We start from the raw sequence: 24136 nt of genomic DNA on the forward strand, positions 1-24136 counted from the left end.
ACACATGATTTACTTATATTGTTTATGGTCTATATATACCAACTGAAATGTAAGCTGCATGAGGCCAGGTATTTTTGCCTCTTTTGTTCTCTCCTGTGAGCTCACATCTTTATCTGTCCTCAATCTTACAGAGTGGACCCTTAGTAAAAATGAACTTTTTGAATGAATTTACTTAAGCATAGGAAAAAAAGCAAGACTAGGAAACCAAAGTCATGAAAGGTCTTACAAATATCTCTTAAAGACCACTAAAGTAAATCAATGAAGATAATGTGACAATTCAAAATATCAGTGACCTAGGTGACTGGCACTGTACAATTAACATTCACTTGCCATTATTTAAAAATCCACTATGTTGTACAGCTGAAACTAATATTGTATGTCAACTCTAATTGAAAAAACAACAACAAAGAAAATCAATGACCTAAGAAACTGATATTGTACAATTAATAATTATTTGCCATTACTTCTTATAACTTCAGAATTTCTCTAAAAAGACTTTCCAACAGGATTCTTAAATATTAACTGTACCTTGTTCTAATATCACGCTAAAAGGCAAAACATCTTTTTAAATGTTAATAGCTAATCCTATATCTCAAATTATTATAATTTATAATTCAAGCACACTCACTCAAAATTCTCTAGGCTAACTAAAGAGTTATAGAAGTAAACTTGTGTATACTAGGATTTCATAAAAGAGGAATCTGTACTTACATGGAGCTGCTGGAAAGGTAAGGGATTACTGTATGAGTACTATTTCATCTAGTTTAACATCTATTATCTTATTCCACCCTCACAATTTTATGACATAATCAGGTTAAAAAATGGAACAGCCATTCCCTACCAAAAAAAGAAAGAAAGAAAGAAAAGAAAAGAAAAGAAAAGAAAAAAATAACTTCCCACAGTCCCTTGGCTACACAGCCTTAGATCACAGAGTATGAATGATGCTTTAAATAACAGGGTTGAATATCCCTGTGGGCAAACTCCAGAGACAACTTTCGCTCCTATGCTACAAGGGAAGAAATCTTATTCTGAAAGCAAAAACACACATTCCTCATGGAAGAGTAAGTGCAATTTCCAGAAAGAACTGGTAAGTATCACCACAATCAGGATGTACAAGGATTGATCCTGGCCCAAGTCACACATTCTTCTAGTCTGACTAGGTGCTGGATAGTGAGGTGATGGAAACAGGCTCAAGTTTGGGGTGCCCTAAATAAAGCAAGCACGGGGCCAAGTGTAATACTTACCTGCTGCAGTGTGAAGTACTGGAAAGAGCATGGGCTTTGGAGTCTGACAGACTTGGATTCAAATCCCAGCTCTGCTACATACTGTCTGTGTTACTTGGGGTAAATTACTTAAATCTCTCTGAGCCTCACTTTCCTCACCTGCAAAATGGAGACAATACCATTACCAAGGTAGTCCTGAAGGGCAGTTGTGAGGGTTAACTGAGACAACATGTAGAAAACTGTCTGCAAGTGCCTACTGTATTAACTACTAATTTGCTTTTGTAAATGATACCACCTGGCTCTTCCCGTATTATCTGAAGTGTGACTAAACTGGAAATTTTCTGAATAATGCTACTGAAATGCCTGTCTCATTACCCAGAAATCACCTCTGGAATCTGTAACATTTAGCACCACGTTATATGTACTTGGTTATTATTCAATAGAAGCTGAGTGTCCAAACAGCCACTTTTCTGTACATAAATAATTACAAATATTCCTGCCAGAATCTTGCCTGATCTGAGATTATATAAATAGATACTGATGATACAGATTTCAAATTCTATTATAGTCATGCACCTCATAATGTTTCAGTCAACAGACCACATGGTGATCCCCAAAGATTATAATGGAGCTGAAAAATTCCTACTGCCTAGTGACATCACAGCAGTCATAACATCACAGTGCACATGTCCGTGGTAACACTGGTGCAGTGTTTATAAAATCCACAGTAGTGTACATTCACTTACCACTCACTAACTCACCCAGAGAAACTTCCAGTCATGGTATGTGCCTTTTACAAGTGTACCATTTTTTATCTTTTATATCATATTTTTACTGTAGCTTTTTAATGTTTAAACACACAAATACTTACCATTGTGTTACAATTGCCTACAGTGTTCAGTATCAGTAACATGCTGCACAGCTATATAGCTTAGGCGTGTAGTAGGCTATACTATGTGGTTTGGCAAGTACACTTTAGGATGTTCACAGTGACAAAACTGCCTAACAATGCATTTTTTAATTGATTGATTCGAGAGAGAGAGAGGAAAGAAAAGAGTCGGGGAGGGAGGAAGAGAGAGAGAGAACATTGATTTGTTGTTCCACTTACTGATGCATTCATTGCTTGATTCCTGTATATGAACTGGTCTGGGATTGAACTCTTAACCTTGGCATATCAAGATGATGTTCTCATCAACTGAGCCACCCGGCCAGGGCACTAACAATGCATTTCTCAGACCGTATCCAAATTGTTAAGCGGTGCATGATTATACAATGAAAATTGTACAAAAATTTATCTAAAAATGTCTTCTAAGCCTTAGTAATATTAGACTAAAGAACTAAACATTCAAATATATTATGATTAGTAAATATCTTTAGAAAAATCACTTTGACATTTTAAACTTAATAACCTAGTAAATAGCTCAAACCAATACCTGTTTTCCTAACTGTAAAACTAAATATATATTTTTAAAATTCTGCACAACATATCTATTCAGTCTATGACCACAGAAAAGTAAATTTATTTAGCACAGCAACTAATGCTATTTTATTTGATAAAATTATATTTTAATAACATTATGTTAATTATGAGATTTAAATTTAGGAATATTTTTTCATTGCAAATCTACTTAGTCCTCCAAAGAAATAATTCATCTTTATGTTTTGTGATTACAAGTGGATACATGTTCACTGTAAAAATTCAAACATTACAAAAATATTAAAAGTAGAAAATAAAATTTCCCTGATCTTAATCTCTCAACTCCTGATAACCACCCATAATAATTTGCTATACATTCCTATAGATATTATTTTCTAATGCATATAATTTAGGCAAGTTTTCAGAAGAATTATAGTTTTGGGGGAAGTGAAGAGGGAAACAGAAATGAGGAAAACTCTTTTGTAAATACACTTGCTAATGATGAAAGTATGCTTAAATGCCTAAAGCAGAATATAAAACTGCATATATTATTAATCCATATTTTGTCTATAAACACATATCCAAAAAATGACAATAGCCATCAGGGAATGAAAACAAAGACACAATAGGATACCACCTCACACACACACACTAGGATGGCTAGAGCCAAAAAGATAATAACAAGTGTTGAAAGAGAGACAGAGAGATTCATGGAGAGAAACATAGATTGGTTGCTTCCCACATGCACCCTGATGGGAGATTGAACCCACAACCTAGGCATGTGCCCTGAATGGGGATTGAACCACAACACTTAGATGTATGGGACAACGCTCCAACCACCTGAACCATCCAGCCAGGATTAGGTACTATTTTTAAGTCAAAGGGAAAATGAATTATTTTTCAAAGTGCTCCTCATGAGAACTAGAGTGATATTATATTAGGGGTACAGATGGCGTTGCTGCTTGTATTCATTTAGTTATTCATTCATTAAACATCTCCTATGTGCTCCAGGAATTGTCCCAGCATGAGAAAACTCCCAATTTCAAATCAACGAATTAGATCAACTTAACAAAAATAACACTCCTTTGTTAACTTCAAAAGATATATTAAGCCCTGGCTGCTGTGGCTCAGTGGATTGAGCATCGGCCTGCGAACCAAGTGTCGCTGGTTTGATTCCCAGTCAGGGCACATGACTAGGCTGCACATCAGGTCCCCAGTTGGGGGCGTGTGACAGGCAACCGCACATCGATGTTTCTCTCCCTCTCTTTCTCCTTTCCCCTCTCTCTAAAAACAGATAAATAAAATAAAATAAAATAAAAATAAAATAAAATAAAGTAACCTTGTTAAAAAAATAATTAAAAAAAGATAAATTAAGCATCACACCACCAATAAATTTGATGTCTTAATTTCACACCAAATTTTATATTCAATTACGTCAAGTCTCAGAAAATTCTTTCCTCATTAATATAATTGTTTTCAAATTTTAAAACTCATTTTACATTAAAAATAAAATCACTGCAACACTTCATAGTTTAATAGCAGAAAATGTATACCAAAAAATTCAATTAGCAACAAGGCGTAATAACTCAAAAACACTGGGAATCAAAGATATTTTGGCTGTCAAGTTAACCATTAAAACAACATTTATGTAAACTGTTAGCAAGAAAAAAATTAAAACAAAGTCAAAAGATCCTGGCTACTGTGACTCAATGGATTGAGCGTCGGCCTGTGAGCCAAGTGTTGCTGGTTCGATTCTCAGTCAGGGCACATGACTAGGTTGCACGTCAGGTCCCCAGTTGAGGGCGCCAGTGAGAGGCAACCACACAGTGAAGTTTCTCTCCCTCTCTTTCTCCTTTCCCCTCTCTCTAAAAATAAATAAACAAACAAATTAATTAATTTAAAAAAAAAAAAGTCAAAAGAATTCCTTGGAAACAGTTTGCTTCGAAGTTGAAAAGAACATATGGAAGAGGAAGGATAAGAGGTATATGCTCAAGCAATGGGTTATTTCAATGACATTTAGGAAACACTTATCAGCTACAAATTACTCAATCAGAATCTCCAAGAATAGTAACATCAGAAGTTTCAGGAAAGTGGCCTCACCTAAGTTTGTTACTAGAAGAGCAAAACAAGGCATCTATATTTTGAAAAACTTCACTGGCTATATTGATATGCGGCCAGGGTTAATGATTACTGCATGAAGCAATACTCCTCAAAGGAAACAAGAGTGTGAATAATCTGTTCTATAATTTAAAAATTAGAGACCATATAGAAAATATATTAGAAAGAGGACAGCTTGAGAGCAAAGAGACTATATACACTAATAAAACTCCAAAAGTCTGGTGGAAAGATGTGAACTTAAACTAGGGAAGCAGAAGGCAAAATGGAGAGAAGAGAAATAAACTAACAGTAATAAGGGGGGAGGCGGGAGGGAGAGAAGGGGGTAAGAAGGGGAAGGGTCTAGTCAAAGAACATGTATAAATGACCCACGGACATGGACAACTGGGTGGGGACTGAATGTGCAGGGAAGCTAAAGGGGGGAAAAGTGGGACAACTGTAATGGAAAAACAAACAAAAAACTTTTTAGTGGGGGAAAAAAATGAAAGTATAAAGAATGGAAATGCAAGTTCAGTGAATATTAGAAGCACAAGGATTTTCCTTCACACTGTATATTTTTCTCCCTATGTGATCCCTCCAGAGTTTGACACTCTAAAGAAGTAAACAATGACATAAGTTTTTCTGCATAAAACTAGTAAGACCAGTCGTTAATAGAGGTTTTTTTTTTTTTGGACCAAGACTTTGACTGGAATGTTGTGCCTAAAGGGGACATGCTTGGGCTCTGGTTGTTACAAAAAGCCCTGAGGAACTGGGATTGATTTTCAAAGGTAATAAAAGCCCACGAGATAAAAGGCCTGATACCTTGGTTGTTTGTGAGGTCCACAGCAATCTTTCCAGGGAAGGAATGAAGGTTGTTTTCCTGAAAGATGGCTAGAAGGGACCTTAAGGCACAATGGAAAACCAGAAGGACTTGGAAAAGACAGGTGTGTACAGGCAAGGCTGAATGCCAGGTATGTGGCTCAGCTTCTGTGCCCTGAAGGGCAGACTGAACGTCACCCTAAATGTTCCTTGCATAAGTTCCAGCAAAGCAGAACTACAGATCATAAGTGATCATTTGCTGCTCTTGTTGTGTTTATGCAAATGAACAGGATAAATTAAAAATGGATTTAATGGAGTCCCTTTAATGACAAGGAGAGTAATCTTAGGGAGAAAAATCGTGATTCAAGGAAAATCACAATGATCAGTGGCACACTATAAAGTAGTGCAGCTAACCATTTTTAAAGTTTCTTTTCATTTAAAATATGTTTTCATTTGAAAGTTCAACTATGTCTGTGGTATCATCAAAGATGTTTAATTTACAGGCAAGAAGAATGTCAAATGCCTTGCAACTGGATGTCTTTCCAATAAGACAGTCTTACAGATTTAGAGATTTGTTTGTGGGTTATGTTACATAAATTAACATGTGTTTTCTGTTTTCAAAGGGCATAAGCCTATGATCTGATCTCATTACCTGAGTGATTGTATAGGCCTCACTTAATCCTCTCTGCATCGCTGCCTCCTGAGACTCAATGGTTCGGCTGAACTAAGTGGCTGGGTTTGTGAAGTATGGGGTGGTATGTGGGCTTCACTATACAAAACCGGTTTCTCTTTTTTATCCTAATGGCTTAGACAGAAAGGGCCCAGAGGTCTGAGAGTGGGGAAACCTAAAATATTTCCCTCAGTCCAAACTAAGTATAATGGGCAAAAGGGTTTTGGACAAGTGAGATGTGCCTGGCACACCTTCCTCCAAAGAAGCCCTTTTTTTCCCTAATGTGGAACATTGAAAAATTAATACCTGCCTTTTGTCAAATAGTGGTTATGGATTGCATGATGTCTTTTAACCCTCTTGCCAAACCTGCTGCCCCCAGAACACAACAAGGATGCCAGCCTGTTAAACCAAACACGCCTTTGTCCGGGGACAGCCAACAGACTTGGAGTCTGCACGATCCTTCCCCATGTAGGAAGGCCACCCTCCCCTCCACACCCCCACTCTTATTAGGGATTTCTGGACCCAAGGGTAGGTAGGACGATGACCATGTCCAGCCTGAAGCAGCTAGAGGAGCTTGAGACCTTTGCCCATTGTTCTTTATAAGATTATAAAGGGTCTTAGGTCTGAGAGGGAGGGATTGTTATTTTTTATTGTTAAAATGATTAATTATTTTTTAAAAAGAAGAATATATGAAAGGGTGAAGCGTGAGAGCTTATATGTATGACCCATGGGCATGGACTTGGGGGGGACTGCTTGGGGGGGTGCTATTGTAACAATATAATAAATAAAATATACTTTAAAAAAAATGAAGGGAAGAGGGTGGAGTTAAGAGCCAATCTATAAGCATAATCTATAGGATTTAATGACCAAATGGTTGTGGAGCATGAAAGAGAAACAGAAGGCAAAACTGAACCAGATGGCCAGTAATGCCATTAACCAATGAATGGAAGGCAAAAACTCGAGAAGAAGCTGTTTTGAAAGTTACTAGAAAAAAGGTTCAAGGAGTTTAAAGGTTATTTGTAATGTTCTACTTAAGTTGGATACTGAATACACAGATGTTCTTTTTATAATCCTTTTTAAAATTGAACATACAAATAACAAATAACATACAAAATTCAACTAGAAACAAGCGGGTCAAAACTAAAAAACACACTAGGAATCACTGCTTTTACTCACTTTTGTATCTAAGACATAGGTAATAGTGAAAAAAGAAAATAAAAGGAAGGTGGAGATAAGGAATTTGATTTTGGACTTAAGAGTATTTGCAGAACTAAAGAACTGTATCACTCAGAGATAGAAGTTAGAGAAGAAGATTTGGAAATGGTTGGTATACAAGGATAATGCCATGGAAGCCATGAATGTAGATGAGAACTCTCCAGGAGAATTTGTGGAAGACCATTTAGGTTATAGCAATAGCAAAGGGCCAACTAAAAGGAGAGAGTGAACTAAGACTGAGAATAATCAAAGGGATAGAAACTTTTACTAATTCCCTTTCCCTCTCCAAAAAACATACTGAAGGAAATAAATTTTAAAGAGCTACTATTTATGATTATCTTACTATATTCCAGTGACAGGTCCAGAATTTCCAGAGAGCTGGATTTAGAAAAATAACCTGTTTGAAGGAGGGCTTGAAGATGCTTTTGCATAGTACTATATTAAGTTAGAAAATACTAATTATCCATATCAAAAAATCAAGAGAAAGAGGTTTCAGGGAAATATTTCCCCTCCCCTTTGGGACCAACACTGCTATACTGTAACCATTACAAAAAACATGTTACCTAATCTTCCAACCCTCATATCTTTCTTTTTAAATTTTAATTAATAAGCTCTACTTTTAGAGCACTTCTAGGTTCCCAGCAAAATTCAGCAGAGAGTACAGAGTTTCCATATATCCTGTCCCCACACATGTACAACACTTCCACTCTCAACATCCTCTTATCTTTCATTTTCTTAATAAAGGTATTACGTAAATGACGAAACTGAGGCTAGACTGGAATTGCAACTTTGCTCAGTCAGGGTCACAAATCACCTGTAACCCTCATCTGTATTCCCACAGCTCTCGTGGCTTTGTCTTTATTAGATTTTCTCATTACTCATCTAGACATACTGTATATTTATGTGCTTCTCTTTTACTGTACTGTTAGTTCTTCAATGACAGGATTGTTATTACTCATTTTTATATCCCTATAGCTAAGACAGGATAAATATTTTGTTGAACTAAGCATATGAAAAAACTAGGTGAGAAGTGCATCAAGAAAGCCAATACAGGAAAGAATTTCAAGAAATAAATGAGTAGTCCTCTCAAACGCTACAGACAGCCATCAGTACATCTTAAGTTATCACTGACATGGAACTGATATTCCTCATTTACTGAATGCCTACTATATGCAGGACAATGTGTTAAGCACAACCAATATGAAAATATAAAATTAGGTACACGTTCAAAGGTTTTCAGGGAAGCAGTGATATCTAAATTCTTCTTCAGGAGAGCAAATCAAAGAATCAGGCCTGCAATTGTCTACCCATGTAATTTGGCTCGGGTAAAGCTGAAGTCAATTTAAAAGGGGTCACACCGCATCTGTTAATAAAACTTCCAATGAGAGGGTCATGAGATGAAGAAAGGCCAGAACACCTCAGTATCGGTGACGACAGCAGGTGGCCAGGAAAGTCGACTCTTTCTGGAGTTTGTAGCTTCCTAAGCCGGGTTGGGGCTGCCGCAAGCTGCCCGTCCGTAGTCTGGGGCAGGAAAAAGCAGACACTTACCGCAAAAGGCACCGCTGCGACCGTGGCCCAAAGGGGCCAGGGATTCCTTTGCGAGGCCCAACGCCGTGGGAGGAATCACAGGAAAGCAGGAACCAGACGGGCAGGGGGGACGCCACAGACCGACTTTCCAAACTACATAAACGAGGGTCCCAGAGCCCAGCACCGCAACCCCAACTCCCACCAGCTGGAAGACGGATGACTGCCACCCAACCTTCCGCCCAATGAGGAAACGTCACCACTCCGCGCAATTCAGCCTTTCATGAGGAGGATGCACTTCCGCTTCCGGGGCACCCGAGTGTCCCTTCTGTGAAGTGTTTCTTTGCTTCCACTGGCTTTTGATATTCACTTTCTATCATTCAGTAACTGCGGCAGCGAAGTTAAGATAACATAACCTCAGGAAAGAACTCCAGCCTCGAGGTGCCACTTTAAGAAAAAGTGACTAAGCTTAGCCCTGCCAACTCATGAGAATGATGAGAGATTGGGTACCTTCCCTTGAGCTCTAGAACACTCCTACAAGGGGCGGGACTTAGGGCATTCGCAGCCAAGGAAGGCGGGTTCCACTTTGGGTCTGGTCAGGTGTCGCGCCCAGTCGCTGCTTGCGCGTGCGCAATGCGGAAGTCCCCCAGGGCTGCTTTATACATCAACATGGATTTCAGCTCTGCGCAGCGAGCAATACTGCAACTACTTCGTACCATGGCTCCAGCAGACCTCCCAGCGCTGCTCGACTGGATGCGAACTACCCGTAAGCGATTAGAGCCAGAGGCAGGCGGCTGGGCAAGGATATGCTGTGGGCACTGACTTTGTGGGCTTAGGGTGAGGTCTTAAGCCCTCCGAGAGTTCTCTACTCTGCTACGGGTCGAAGGGGCACGTCTCATCCCTTGATAAGTTCACAGTCCAGTTCGGGATTAGGCACACGAAGAATAAATGCATGCTCTGGGTTGTTTGTGATTTAGTTGCGGTCTTCGCACTAGCCGCTAGAGGCTCCTTGTGCCTAACCCTTACGCTCATTACTCCCTCGAACTTGTGAAAGCCAATAGGGTACTACCAACCTGAAAAAAACACTCTTCAAGGGAAGTTTTAAGCTATAGACCTGGAAGCTTTCACCTTACAGGCAAAATCACCTGTAGTTAGTGAATTTATTGTCTCAATTGGAATATTAATAATTGACTAATAAAAATTTTTATGGGGTGGGGGAGAGAAAGGGGGGAAAGACTTTGATTTTAAACTTAACAAAATTAGTAACAGGAATGTTAAAAAGCACAAGTTAGAACCAAGAAAATGTGATAATTAGTGTTAGTTATTGAACAATAGGATAGATCTACTTAGGCAAAGTGATGCCTGGTGATGGCACAAGAAAATAGGATATACAGGAGTTTGTTTGAAAAGTATGCCAAACCATACTATGCCTCTAAACCTTTAAATCAGTGGTTCTCAATCTTCCTAATGCCATGACCCTTTAATACAGTTCCTCATGTTGTGGTGACCGGCAACCATAAAATTATTTTCGTTGCTACTTCATAACTAACTTTGCTACTGTTATGAATCATAATGTAAATATCTAATATGCAGGATGTATTTTCATTGTTACAAATTGAACATAATTAAAGCATAGTGATTAATCACAAAAACAATATGTAATTATATATGTGTTTTCCGATGGTCTTCGGCGACCCCTGTGAAAGGGTCGTTCGACCCCCAAAGGGGTCGCAACTGGCAGGTTGAGAACCACTGCTTTAAATGTTGATTTCCATGTTTATTTTCATTCAGACTCATGACTTGAAATATACCTGTTTGCTAATGATTCCCATATTTAAACTTCCAACCTTGACTTCTTCCTGGAATTCTCAATGTGATGTTAGTCAATCAGTAGGTTTGGGTATTATTATTATTACACATTTGGGGGGATCATTTTAGATAAGATGCCAAATTAAAATTAACTTGGACATCTGATAGTAAGGTTTTAGCCTGGAAAGGAGAGAAAACTAGAGACTTAGCTTCATATTTATACACAAATACGAAATTCAAGATAGGAATTTTCAAAACATGCTGAATCTCCTGTCACTTCATTTAAACCCTTTATTGCCAGTTCTACATTCCTAAACACAAGATCTTTCATTCCAAAAGCCCTGAGTGCCTATGAAGATGCTACCTATGCTAAAAAAAAAATCCTAGCCATCAAGACTTCAGTTCTTAGGAGCTATTTGTAATCTAAATCTCCAGTTTTAGAGGCATCAAATGGCACATTTTTCAACATCAGGAAAATTTCAAAGCATGTTTTGGAAGATAATTTTGTAAACAAGAAGACCCAATTTTACTGACTAAAGAATACATTTTTACTTTTTTTTAAAGAAAAGGTTTTATTTATTTTTAGAGAGAGGGGAAGGGAGGGAGAAAAAGGGAGAGAAACATTGATGTGAGAGAGAAGCATCAACATGAGAAACATCAATGTGTGGTTGCCTCTTATGCGCCCCAACTGGGGATCTGGCCTGCAGTCCAGGCATGTGCCCTGACTGGGAATCAAACCAGTGACCCTTTGGTTCACAGGCTGGTGCTCAATCCACTGAGCCACACCAGCCAGGGCCTGACTGGTTCTTTTTAATGTTTTCTATCTCCTTTTTTATGTTTCCTCTCTCTTTGTTGAAGTTCTCACTAAATTCATCTAGTCTTCCTCTAAGTTTATTGAGCATCCTTATAACCAGTGTTTTGAACTCTGCATCTGGTAGATTGCTTGTTTCCATTTTGTTTAGTTCTTTTTCTGGGATTTTGTTCTGTTCTTTCATTTGGGATGTTTCTTTGTCACCTCATTTTGGCTGCCTCCCTCTTATTTATTTCTATGTATTAGGTAGATACGCTACATCTCCCAATCTTGGTAGAGCAGTCTTATGATATTAGTGTCCGTTATGGCCCAGTGGTGCAGCCTCCCTGGTCTCCCAAGCAGTGCCCTTTAAGTGCACTCTCTGCATCACCCCCATCCCATGTGGGCTGTGTGCATCCTTCTTTTGTAGTTGAGCCATGACTGCTGTTGCCATGTTAGTAGGATGGATTTAACCTTAGGTCAGTCAGCTGCAAGGGCTGGCCTCAACCACCATGGAGGATCTGCTGTGCAGTAGCTGACACCATGGAGCAGGACTCACTTCAGTGGATGTCGGGTGCCTGCTGAGTCCTCCCCTTGAGTGGATTTTTTGTAGAGATGATTAGGTGCTGCTTTTGCATGGTCTGAAGCTTTCCACTGAGTGTGCTGGCTCTGGGGCCTCCTGGGAGGTGCAGGCCAATGTCAGCCACTGTCTGTGCTCTGCCAGGGGCCACCTGGCATAAGCTACAAAGCAATCTGCTGATGGCTGCTACTTGTGCTGGGCTTGGAGATGCCTGGGAGAGGCCAAGCTGTGAACTGAGGCCAGCTGCTGCTAGTGCCAGTTCTGGGACTACTTAGCAAGAGGTACAGGGCACACCAAAGCCAGATGCTGCTTGCTTGGACTTGTGATCCTTTGAGAGGTTTTTAGGAAAGTTTGAAGCAGGAGCCAATACAGGCGATTTGTATGGAAAAGCCACTGGAAACAGCTTGGGTGGGCCCACATGGTGGACCTGCACATTGGCTGGGGCAGGGTCTCAGAATCACCAGGCAGAGTGAACAATGTTAACTAGGTTGATAGAGTTTCAGCTATGATGCCTGCCTGACAGCTCTGTGAGGGAAGGGCTCAGCAAAGGAACAATGGCTTCTGCCCACACTTCTCTCTGGGAGAAAGCTGTCCCTCCATACCTCACCCAAAACCAAACAGTGGAGTTCCTCCCCATATGTCCATGGAAACTTTGGAGCTCAGAATGAGTGAATTTGAGTAAGTATGTGCATGGTCCCTTCAAGAGGAACACCTGAGACTGTAGCCAACCACCATCTCAGCTACAGTCCCCACTGGTTTTCTCAACCAGGAGCTATGGGGACTTCTGTTCCTAGCACTGGAACCCTGGAGCTGGGACTACTTGCTCCTCAGGAAGGACATTTGAAGCTGAGATAGCCCTCCCTATTTTTAAGTACCATACATGGATGTGGGACCAGCCTCTTCCTCATCTCTGCTCCTCATACTAGTCTGGAAATTGCTTCTTCTGTATATCCTTTGTTATAGGACTTCTGTTCAGTTAGGTTTCAGTTGGTTCTGAATTATGGTTGTTCTGTACTTTAGTTGTAATTCTGATGTGATTATGGGAGGACTCTGGCACTGTGTTTACCTGCTGCACCATCTTGACCAGAAGCCTAAAGTTGACATGAATATTTTAAGAAATGAGAGTTTCACTTAGCTTAAAATGAAGGAATGTGTTTTAATATACATCTTTAAAGGAGTGTAATTTATTAGAATACTTTTCTGGTGGTAAAATATACATGACATAAAATTTACCATTTTAGCCATTTGTGAATGTACAGTTCAATAGCATTAAATATATTCACATTGTACAGTCATCACTACCATCCAGCTCCAGAACTTTCTCCCCTTCCCGAACTGAAATTCTTAATACAGTAGTCCCTCTAAATCGCGGGTCACTTATTGCGGCCTCACTGTATTGTGGAATTTTATAAAATACTATATTTAATTATTTATCGCGGATTTTTCACTGTATTGCGGAATTTTGCGGTACTGTGTATGTATGTTGTTAAAGTTACATACGTTTAAGAGTGTAGAATATGTTTAAGAACATAAGTAGTGTTTATAAGTGTGGAAAAGGATTTCTGGCCAAGATGGAGGAGTAGACAGACATGCTGCATCTCCCTCCACAACTAAGAAGGAATACAAGTACCTCAAAATTAGAAACAACCAGAAGTTCCAGAAAATCAAACTACATGGAAGTCCAACAAACAAAGATATAAAGAAGAAATACTCATCCAGACAGGTAGGAGGGGTGGAACCGGGGCAGAGAGGACATGGTGTGGTTGTGGCAGCAGTGGCAACATCAGCAGGCTGGTGGAAAGCGCAGTTACACGTTTTAAAAAGTCAGGAGAGACACCTGGGGAGCGTTCCCAGCCCCTCACCAGACCGCTCAGCTCACTGTCCCAGCACAGGAGAAAATCAAGCCTCATTGCTTTTGACTGTGCAAACCAGTGGGGGTTGGGACGGAGGCAGAAACTGACAATCTCTCAGCAGAGTCCACTTGTTTAAAGGGCCCCCGCAGTCCTAGAACGTCCGCAGACCCACCCACTTCTGGGAACAATAGCCAGGGCAGCAGCTAGAGGGGTGCCAGTCTGGTGTGGAAGTGGGAGAAGTGCCTGGAAAAGGGGTGAGTGCTGGGCAACAGGCATTGTTCCTTCTGTGACCCCTCCCCCGCATACAGCGCCACAATGTGCTGAAACAGGTCACCCATTACTGACGAATACTTAAGGCTCCATCCCTTACAACATAGTAGGAGCGACAGCTCTCACTGGGACACGGAAGCAAACAAACACAGGAAACTTCAGGCAAAGATGGAGACCTAGACTGACATGCTCCATTTCCCTCCACAACTAAGAAGGAATACAACTACCGCAAAACCAGAAATAACCAGAAGTTCCAGAAAATAAATGAAAGTCCAACATATGAAGTTATAAAAAAGTGGTGCTCGTCCAGACAGGTAGGAGGGGTGATACCAGGGAGGAATGCTGTGCTGTCCGCGGCAGCAGCAGCGATGGAAGCAGAACAGTGTTAAGCACAGACACCCGTATTTAGAGGGAGGCAAGAAGCACTTGAGGAGCACCCCTCACTGCAGACCAGACCCGTCAGGTTGCAGTTCCAAAGCCGGGGAAGGCAGACCCCTATTGCCTTGGACTATAAGGCCCAGAGTGGGTGGGGACAGAGGAGGAGGCTCCCAGTCTTTCAGTGGAGAGTGAACGGCAGGAAACCGTCTTGGACCCCACTCCCACAGAAAACGCCACAGTGTGGTGAGACGGGTCACCCGGCTGTGACGAGTGCACGGGAGGTGTGACAGCCTGCCTGGGAAGCAAAGGTAAACACAAAATGGTCAGGATGGCACAGATCATGATAGAGATCCCAGTGACGCAGCTGACCAGACAGCAAATATCTAATCTAATGAACCAGCAGATAGGAAATCTTTCTGAAGCTCAGTCCAGAGCTTTGCTTATAAAAATGCTTACAGACCTAACAGCAAATCATAAGACAGGGAAGGAATGGAGGCTAGTCCTGCTGAAATGAACAAAAACACATACAAAACTAGTGGTGAGGGCAAAAAAACCAGGAATCAAATCAACAAATGGGAACATAGGGAAGGAACAGTCAACCAGTGCAGAAAGAGAAAACGAGAAGTGAGGAAAATGAGGAGAGGCTCAGAAACTTACCAGAGAGCTATAAGCGGGCCAACATCCGAATCATAGGGTTGCCAGAAGGTGAAGAAGAAGAACTAGAAATTGAAAAATTATGTGAAAAGATAATGAAGCAGAACTTCCCTAACTTGGGGAAGGAAATAGACTTACAGGTCCAGGAAGCACAGAGAGTTCCAGAAAAACTGAACCCAGGGAGAACCACACCAAGACACATTAGAACCAAAATGTCAAAAATTAAGGATAAAGAGAGAATCTTAAAAGCAGCAAGAGAGAAGAAGAGAATTACGTACAAAGGGGTCCCAATAAGACTATCACTTGATTTCTCAAAAGAAACTCTGCAGGCAAAAAGGGACTGGCAAGAAATATTCAAAGGAATGAAAAGCAAAAAACCTACAACCACGATTACTCTATCCAGCGAAGCTGTCATGCAGAATAGAAGGGCAGAGAAAATGCTTCCAGGACAAAGTAAAACTGAAGGAGTTCATCAAATCCAAACCACTGTTACGTGAAATGTTAAAGGGACTTGTTTAGGAGAAAGAGGATCAAAACTATGAACATTAAAATGAAAACTGTATCACAACAACCAACAACAGAAGCTAGGGAATTGAAACGAAGGCAGACTAAGTAGGCAATGAGAGTGGGAAAAGAATTATAGGTATGGGAACATTTTGGGGGGAGGTCAATGGGGAGGGGGAAGGGGAGAAAGGGAGGGAGATGGTACAGGAATTAAGAAGCATAGTAGGAGGGAGTGGAGTAGACAGGAAGATGTTGAGAAGAACTGTATGCCCAACCAATGGACATGGACTAAGGAGAGGGACAACTTGAGGGGGGGGGGTCACTGGATGGAGGGGAACAAAGGGAAAAGAAATTGGGACAACTGTAATAGCATAAACAATAAAGCATATTAAAAAAAACAAGTACTATATGGCAAGACTACAAGAGGCACTCATTGTCTGGTTGTCATTTTTCATCTTAACAGATGTGCAATGTCTATATCTATTATTCACTGGGGGTGTTGCCAAATATTGGTATTCTTATACTATCAATTGTTTCGTTTTTTGTTGGAATACTTTTATAAAAACACATTTTCCCTCATCCACTGTTGTGTTATATGGTAGTAAGTTTATATAGAAAAGCAGGGCAAGTGTTATATTTATTCCTTTTATTTACCAATTTCAAGGTAATAAATTGGTTCCCTATCAACCTCTAAAGGTGACTAATTCCTATTTTTAGAAGTGTCATTATAAACTTTTAGATTTAGACATATTTTATGAGTTTTAAACCATTGTGAAAAAAATTATCATTATTGAAGCACAAAAAGCTTTTAAGGTCAGCGAGAGCCTCAGAGTTGGCTCCTGAGTGCTATTGACATAATCCCAGTAGTCTTTAGTAGCTGTTTTGCAATTTGCTATTATAAGATGCTCCAGGTTTATTCTGTATGTTTTCTGCTCCACACTTGGCATCAGCATTTCTTCAGAAGTTCTCATTTCTTTTAGTTAGAAATGATATTCTAAGACCATAGTCTGGGTGCTAAGGGATGCCCATTGCTACATAGTTGCTCATTGTCTTTAGACTTTTCCAGTGGAAACATAATTCATGAGTTCATATTAATATTTATAATTCCAATTAAAGACTATGGAACATTTACTTAACCTTTTCTCTATTTTGACTGCCTTCTAAATTTGATTGTGGTGAAGGATGCGCAACTCTGAAACTATTCTAAAAGCTATTAAATTGTACACTTTAAGTGGGTGAACTATATGGCCTGTGAATTATATATCAATAAAACTGTTTTTAAAAAGTTAAAAAAAAAGTGTGGAAAAGGTTAATAAGGGACTGGGAACAGTTTATAAGTGTGTGGGAAGGGTTTATAAAGCCTTAAAATATATATAAATACTAAAGTAAATGTAAGGTTCCTACTTTGTGGGTTTTCACTTATCACAGGGGGCGGGGGCGGGAGTTGGTCTAGAACGTAATACTGTATAATAAAAAGATCAACCTAGTCAAGGATTAGCCAGCTTCCAAGTAGAGAAAAGTAAGTTAACTTTTATAAATGTAAGACCTTGCAGAGTGAGAGATATGGACATCTGGATCTAAACAACAGGAAGTGTGATGAAAAAGGTTATGAGTAAAGAAGATACATTACCTGTCCCCTATAAAAGCTCTGATTAAGAACGTTGGCTTCCCACACAGGCCACTGTAACACCTGCATTGTATCCCCTCTCCCTGGCACTCACCACACTCTTGCCTGTGTCCATGATTTTTTTCTTTTTCTTTTTTTGTTTTTGCTTTTTTGCTCAATCCCTCCAGTACCCCTCAGACACCCAAACCCCTCCACCTGACAACTGTCAGCCTGCTCTCTTATCTATGAGTCTCTATTTTGCTTGTTAGTTTAGTTTGTCCATTGGATTCCACATATGAGTGAAATCATATGGTACTTGTCTTTCTCTGACCAGCTTATTTCACTTAGCCTGATGCTGTCCAGGTCCACCCATGCTGTTGCAAAGGGTAATTTTTTTCTTTTTTATGGCCTAGTAGTATTTCATTGTGTACATGTACCATAGCTGTTTTAGCCACTCATCTACTGATGGACACTTGGATTCTTCCAAATCTTGGTGACTGTAAATAGTGCTGCAATGAACACAGGGGTGAATATATTCTTCTAATTAGTGTTTCTAATTTCTTCGGGTAAATTCCCAGGAGTGGAATTGTGGGGTCATAAGGCAGTTCCATTTTTAATTTTTTGAGGTATCTCCATAGTGTTTTCCAAGTAGCTACATGATGTATACATCTTTGATAAAATGTTCATGGCTTTTGCCTACTTTCTTACTGTATTTTTATACTGTTGTTTTGAGAGTTCTTAATATATTCTACATATAAGCTCTTTGTCAGATATGTGATTTACAAATATTTTCTCCCAGTCTATTTTGTCTTTTCATCCTCTTAACAGTCTCTGCAAAGCAAGAGTTTTTCATTTTGATGCAGTCCAATTAATTTTATTTCTTACTCAATATCAAGTTTAAGAACACTTGTTTAGCCCTAGATCCTGAAGATTTTTCTCCTACAATTTTTTTCTCTTTATTTAAAAATTTTGCAACACCTTAATCAGTTTCAGGTCCTGGGGTTTTTTTTTCCTAAATGAATGGTGGTTTTGTGTTTTACATTTAATTTTTGTACAGTTAATTTTTGTAAAAGGTATGGAATTTAGTTGAAGATTTTTGATTTTTTTTTTTTTTTTTTTTTTTTAGTTTGTTTTAGTTGAAGCTTGTTGAAAAGGCTTTCCTTTCTCCATTGAATTGTTTTTTTAATCTTTGAAAATTAGCTGGACATTTTGTGTGGTTCTGTTTCTTAGTCATCTATTCTCTTCCCTTGATTTATGTCTCTCCCTGACCAGAACCACACTGCCTTGATTACTGTAGCTATTATTATTTAGAAGTGTGTTGTTTAGCCCTGGCCAGGTGGCTCAGCTGGTTGGAGCATTGTCCCTCACACCAAAAAGTAGCGGTTGATTCCTGGTCAGGGCACATACCGAGCGAGGTTGAGGGTTTGGTTCTCAGTGGGGGCATGTACAGGAGGCAGCCAATCAATGTTTCTCTCTCCTTCTCTGTCCCTTCCTCTCTTTCTGAAATCTATGAACATATCCTTGGGTGTGTCTTTTTTTTTTTTTTTAAGTGTTTTGTTTAATTTCCAAGTGTTTAGAGGTTTGTCTGTTATCTTGCTTGCTGTTACTGATTTCTCATTTGACTCCATGATGGTCAAAGAACATACTCTATATGATTTCAATTCTTTTAAAATTTTTTGGTATTTGTCTTATGACCCACAGTATGGTTTATCTTGTTGACTGTTCTATGGGTACTTGGAAGAAAACTATATTCTGCTTTTGTTTAGTGGTTTGTTATATTGGGTTGGCCAAAAATTTTGTTTAGTTCTTTCCATAAAATAAAAAGCACATTTTTCATTTTCACCAATGACTTTTTTGATTTGGATATTTTAAATAAATTAGTTCTCTCCTAAGTGGTATAAAGGTGATTGTTCTCAATTAATGTCTCCATTTGATCAATATCAACATCAATTGGTCTACCCAACCGTGGAGCACCATCTAGCAAGAAATCTCCAGCACGAAACTTTGCAAACCACTTTGACACACAGTCAGTCACAGCACCTTCTCCATACACTGTACAAATCTTTTTTTTACTTTTTGAAATAATAAAGCTGAAAATGTTGCATATTCCATCTTCAGTATTAATATGGTTACACAAAAATTCACCAATTTTGATGTCTTTTTAAAATGCACGCTGATATGAGAGCTGTCACAATAACCTAACAAAATTTTTGAGTGAAGTTAAAGGCAACTAAGTGCTACTAGAGCCATCTTACAGAAAAAACAAACAAACTTTATGTTCAACCCAATATATACACACATATATATATATATATATATTAGATCTTGTTGGTTGAAGATATTTTCCTGTTCTTCTGTAACTTGCTGATTTTCTGCCTAGTGGTTCTTCTTTAAAATTATATTTTCTTAATTCTGCTTTTACATATGTCCCAACTTTACCCTCTTTGATCCTCTCCACGCAGCATCCGCCACTGCCCCAGGCAATCTCCACACCATTGTTCATGTCCATGGGTCATGCATATAAGTTCTTTGACTACTCCATTTCCTATACTGTTCTTAACATTCTCATCTCTATTTTGTTCCTACCAATTGAGCTTCTTAATCCCTGCACCATTTTCCCATTTCTCCCCCTTCCCAGCGGCTAATCCTCCAAATGATCTCCATACCTATGATTCTATTTTTGTTCTGGTTGTTTGCTTAATTTGTTTTTGTTTTTTAGATTCAGTTGTTGATAGTTGTGAGTTTGTTATCATTTTAATGTTCATAGTTTTGATCTTCCTTTTCTTAAATAAGGACCTTTAACATTTCATGTAATAATGGCTTGGTGATGATGAATTCCTTTAGCTTTACCTTGTCTGGGAAGCACTTTATCTGCCCTTCCATTTTAAATGATAACTTTGCTGGATAGAGTAATCCTGGTTGTAGGTCCTTGCTTTTCATCACTTTGAATACTTCTTGCCAGCCTCTTCTTGCAAGCAAAGATTGTTTTGAGAAACCAGTTAGTTTTATGGGAACTTTGTAGGTAACTCTCTTCTTTTCTCTTGCTGCCTTTAAGATTATCTCTTTAACCTTAACCTTTGGCATTTTAATTATGATGTGTCCTTGGGTCCTACTTGTTTGGGAGTATCTGTGCTTTCTGAACTTGTATGTCTGTTTCCTTTGCCAAATTAGAGAAGTTTTCTTTCATTATTTTTTCAAATAGATTTCCAATTTCTTGCTCTTGCTCTTCCTCTTCTGGCACCCCTATCATTTGGATGTTGGTATGTTTAAAGTTTTTCCAGAGGCTACTTACACTATTCTCTCTTTGTATACTTATTTATTTTTAATCTTTTTTTCTTTTTGTTTTTCTGGTTGGTTGTTTTTTGCTTCCTTATGTTCCAAATCATTGATTTGGTTCTCGGCTTCATCCACTCCACTGTTGTTTCCCTGTAAATTGTTCTTCATTTCAATTAGTCTACCCTTCATTTCTGACTGGATGTTTTTTATGTTGTTGAGGTCCTCACTAAGTTCTCTGAGCATTTTATTTATTTATTTATTTGTTTGTTTGTTTGTTGATTTTTTTCAAATTCTATGTATTTTTTTATGTCCATGTTTTTGGTTTGCTTTTCAATTACAGTTGTCCCATTTTTTCCTCCATTGCTCCCCCGCACCCAGCCCACCCCTTCTCCCGCAGTCATTCCCCACCCCATTGTCCATGTCCATGTGTCATTTATACATGTTCTTTGAAATTCTCTGAGCATTCTTATAGCCAGTATTTTGAACTCTACATCTGATAGATTGCTTATCTTCATTCTGTTTAGTTCTTTTTTGGAGTTTTGATCTGTTCTTTCATTTGGGCCATGTTTCTTTGTCTCCTTGTTTTGGCAGCCTCCTTCTGTTTTTTTCTCTGTATTAGGTAGAGTTGCTATGACTCCCTGTCTTGGTACATGGCCTAATGCAGTAGGTGTCCTGTAGGGTCCCATGGCACAGCCTCCCCTGTCATCTAAGCTAGGTACTTGAGGTGTTTCGTGTAGGCTGAGTATACCCTCCTCTTGTAGTTGAGCCTTGGTTGCTGTTGGCAGTTCGATTGGAGGTATTTACCCAGGCCACTAGGCTGCAAGGTCTAGCTGTGACCACTGACCACCACCTCCATCCTCTGTGGAATATCAACTGTGCGGGGGCAGGGTGGTGGTGCTCCAGTGTGGTACATAGCTATCCACTGGATGTGCAGGCTCTGAGATTTCCTGTGTGGTTCAGGCCATGGTCAGCCCCCACCTGTGTTCTGCCCAGGGCCACCCTGCATGAGCTATGAAGCAATCTGAGATGGCTGCTACTTGTGCTGGGCTTGGAGAATTCCAGAGGAAGCCAAGCTGTATATCTGGGCTGACTGCTGTTAGTGCTGGGCCTGGATCCCTTAGCAAGAACTATGGAAGCTAGTGGCCTGCTGAGGCCTGCTGTTAATTGTTTGGTAGGATTCAGGAAGTTGTGAAGCTTGAGCCAAGATCAGCCATTCATATGGAAAAGCAGCTTGGGTGGGCCCATAAGTTTGGGAAGGAGTCTCAGCAGATCTCCAGGGCAGGGTAACTAGTATTAGCCAGGATGATGGAGTCTCAGATATGTCACCTGTCTGTCAGCTCTGTGGCTTTTTGGCTTTGTGGTGGTGTTACAGAACCCTGGGCTGCTCCAACTGAAATAGAACCCACGGGCTGTTTAGTTAGGGGCCCGATTGCCCACCGCCAGAATTATAACTCTCAATACCAGAGTTTAGTGAAAAGAAAAAGAATTGTTTATTTAACAGTTATATAGATTTAGTTATTTGAGGATTTCTGCCATTTAGTCTTATGTTCCTTAAAACACTCACAAACACATATTTCTTCCTCCCCCTACCAAACCAGACTAGTTTTAGAAAAGTTAGAGGTACCGTTTTTCTACTTCCTAGACACAGTTCAGCTTTACCAGTAGCTGCCAATCATTCAATTCTGATTGGAGGAGGTCTTGTTTGTGTTAAGGGGCTCGCCAGCTTTTAATCCAGAACCTCGTGAATTCCCAGCCTTCCCTTTCCAAAACCACAAAGGTGTTCCCCCTTCTTCAAGCTGCAAGGTGTGTCTCAAAGCTGCATGGTGTTCCTTCCCTTCTCAAAGCAGTATGGTGTCCTCCGTTTCTAATATGCATGGAGAGCACCTCTGTCCTCCTTGCAAACTGCATGGAGAACCCTTCTTTTCAAAAACACATAGTCAGTCCCCTCTTTTCAAAGCAGCATGGTATGTCTGTCCCTTCTCAAAACAGCATGGAGAACCTTCCTTTTCTTTCAGAACCGCATGGTCAGTCCCGTTAAAATGTCTGCCGCTTATTTTTAAATCCCTGACTGCTTATTTTTAAATCCCTGACTGTATCCTGTGACGCAGTCGGCATGGTCCCCAGTTCTGACCATTCACAGAACCTCACGCAGGATCTGTGTGCTTTTTCCATACCGTCCCCTGGTCCAAGACCCCTCCCCTCTTCCCGGGCCTTGGATGTATTGAACCATTTGCGTAACAAAGACACTAGCCCCTAGCCTCAGGCATGCGAAGGCATCCTGAAAGCTGCTTCCTTCTCCCCATCCCCCAGCCACAAGCTCTGGGGGTTTTGGACACCCCCTTTCTGTAACAGTGGGAGGGCTCAGCAAAGGGCAATAGCCTCTGCCCACCTTTCCGTCTGAGACAATGCTGTCCCCCAGGTCCCACCTTGATGCCAGACACTTAAGTTCCTTCCTGTATGCCACTGGTGTCTTTCAAGCTGCTACCGTGGTGCTGGAGCTCAGAGGGAGTGAGCCTGAGTAAGTCCGTCTCTGGGTTCTTTAAGGGGAACTGCTTGGGACTCCAGAACTTTGGGAACTGCTTGGGACTCCAGAACTTTCTTCCACTGACCCAATCCCCACTGGTTTTTGCAGCCAGAATTTGTGGGGACTTATCTTCCTCTCACTGGTACCCTGGGCTGTGGGGCCTGGTGTGGGGCTGGGACTCCTCACTCCCAAGATATCCCTCCCAAACTTTTATTCCCCACATGTGGGTGAGGAATCAGCCTGTTCCTCATCTATGCTTCTCCTTCAAGTCTGGATGGATGAGGTTTTTTTAATTCTGTAGTTGTTGGACATTCATTCAATTCAATTTCTGACAGTTCTGAGTGATGGTTTTCTATATTTTAATTGTAATTAGATGTGGTTGTGCGATGTGGTGGGCTGTGTTTACCTATGCTCCCATCTTGACTGGAATTCCCAATGCCAGTATTTCTATGAGTTGCTGAGAGCGCACTGCTGAAGACCCTAACTATAATTGTGGATTTGTTTATTTCTCCTTTCAGCTCTATCAGTTTTTGTTTCCTGTATTTTGAAGGTCTGTTGTTTGGTTTATGTCTTCTTAATGGATTGATTCTTTTCTCATTAGGTAATGTTCCTCTTTATTCCTAATAATTTTCTTTGCTTTAAAGTCTACTTTAAAGTCATATTAATATAGCCATTCCTAATTTTTAAACTAATGCTTGCACAATATATATTTTTTCCATCCTTTTACATTTAATCTTCCTATGTCATTATATTTCATTTGAGTTACTATAGACAACATATATAATTGGATTGTGTTTTTAAAATCTACTTTGCCAATCTCTGTCTTTTAATTGATATATTTAGACCATTTACCTTTAAAGTAATTACTGATATATTAGAGTTTATGTGGCATTTTATTATTTTCTGTTTGTTTCTTCTGTTTCTCAACAT

At 39.8% G+C, this 24136-nt stretch overlaps 2 protein-coding genes across 4 annotated transcripts in view; one reads left to right on the forward strand and one right to left on the reverse strand.

Moving 5' to 3' along the window:
* SRP54 (signal recognition particle 54) overlaps nucleotides 1-9268 on the reverse strand; it is a 45104-nt gene extending 35836 nt beyond the window's left edge. The window contains exon 1 of one of the 2 annotated variants that reach the window (XM_090270143.1): nucleotides 8987-9268. The gene's annotated coding sequence lies outside the window, so the exon portion shown is untranslated. The remainder of the gene's footprint in view (nucleotides 1-8986) is intronic. The other variant, XM_090270142.1, reaches the window with a different exon arrangement.
* A 325-nt stretch (nucleotides 9269-9593) lies between these two features.
* LOC150015888 (uncharacterized) overlaps nucleotides 9594-24136 on the forward strand; it is a 43524-nt gene continuing 28981 nt past the window's right edge. For both annotated transcript variants that reach the window (XM_090271850.1, XM_090271851.1), the window contains exon 1: nucleotides 9594-9728. In XM_090271850.1, the coding sequence (XP_090127976.1) occupies nucleotides 9596-9728 (133 nt within the window). In that variant the 5' untranslated portion in view covers nucleotides 9594-9595. The remainder of the gene's footprint in view (nucleotides 9729-24136) is intronic.

The sequence above is a fragment of the Furipterus horrens genome, unplaced genomic scaffold, assembly GCF_987537825.1.
Source record: "Furipterus horrens unplaced genomic scaffold, mFurHor1.1.pri manual_scaffold_3, whole genome shotgun sequence".
NCBI classification, from domain to species: domain Eukaryota; kingdom Metazoa; phylum Chordata; class Mammalia; order Chiroptera; family Furipteridae; genus Furipterus; species Furipterus horrens.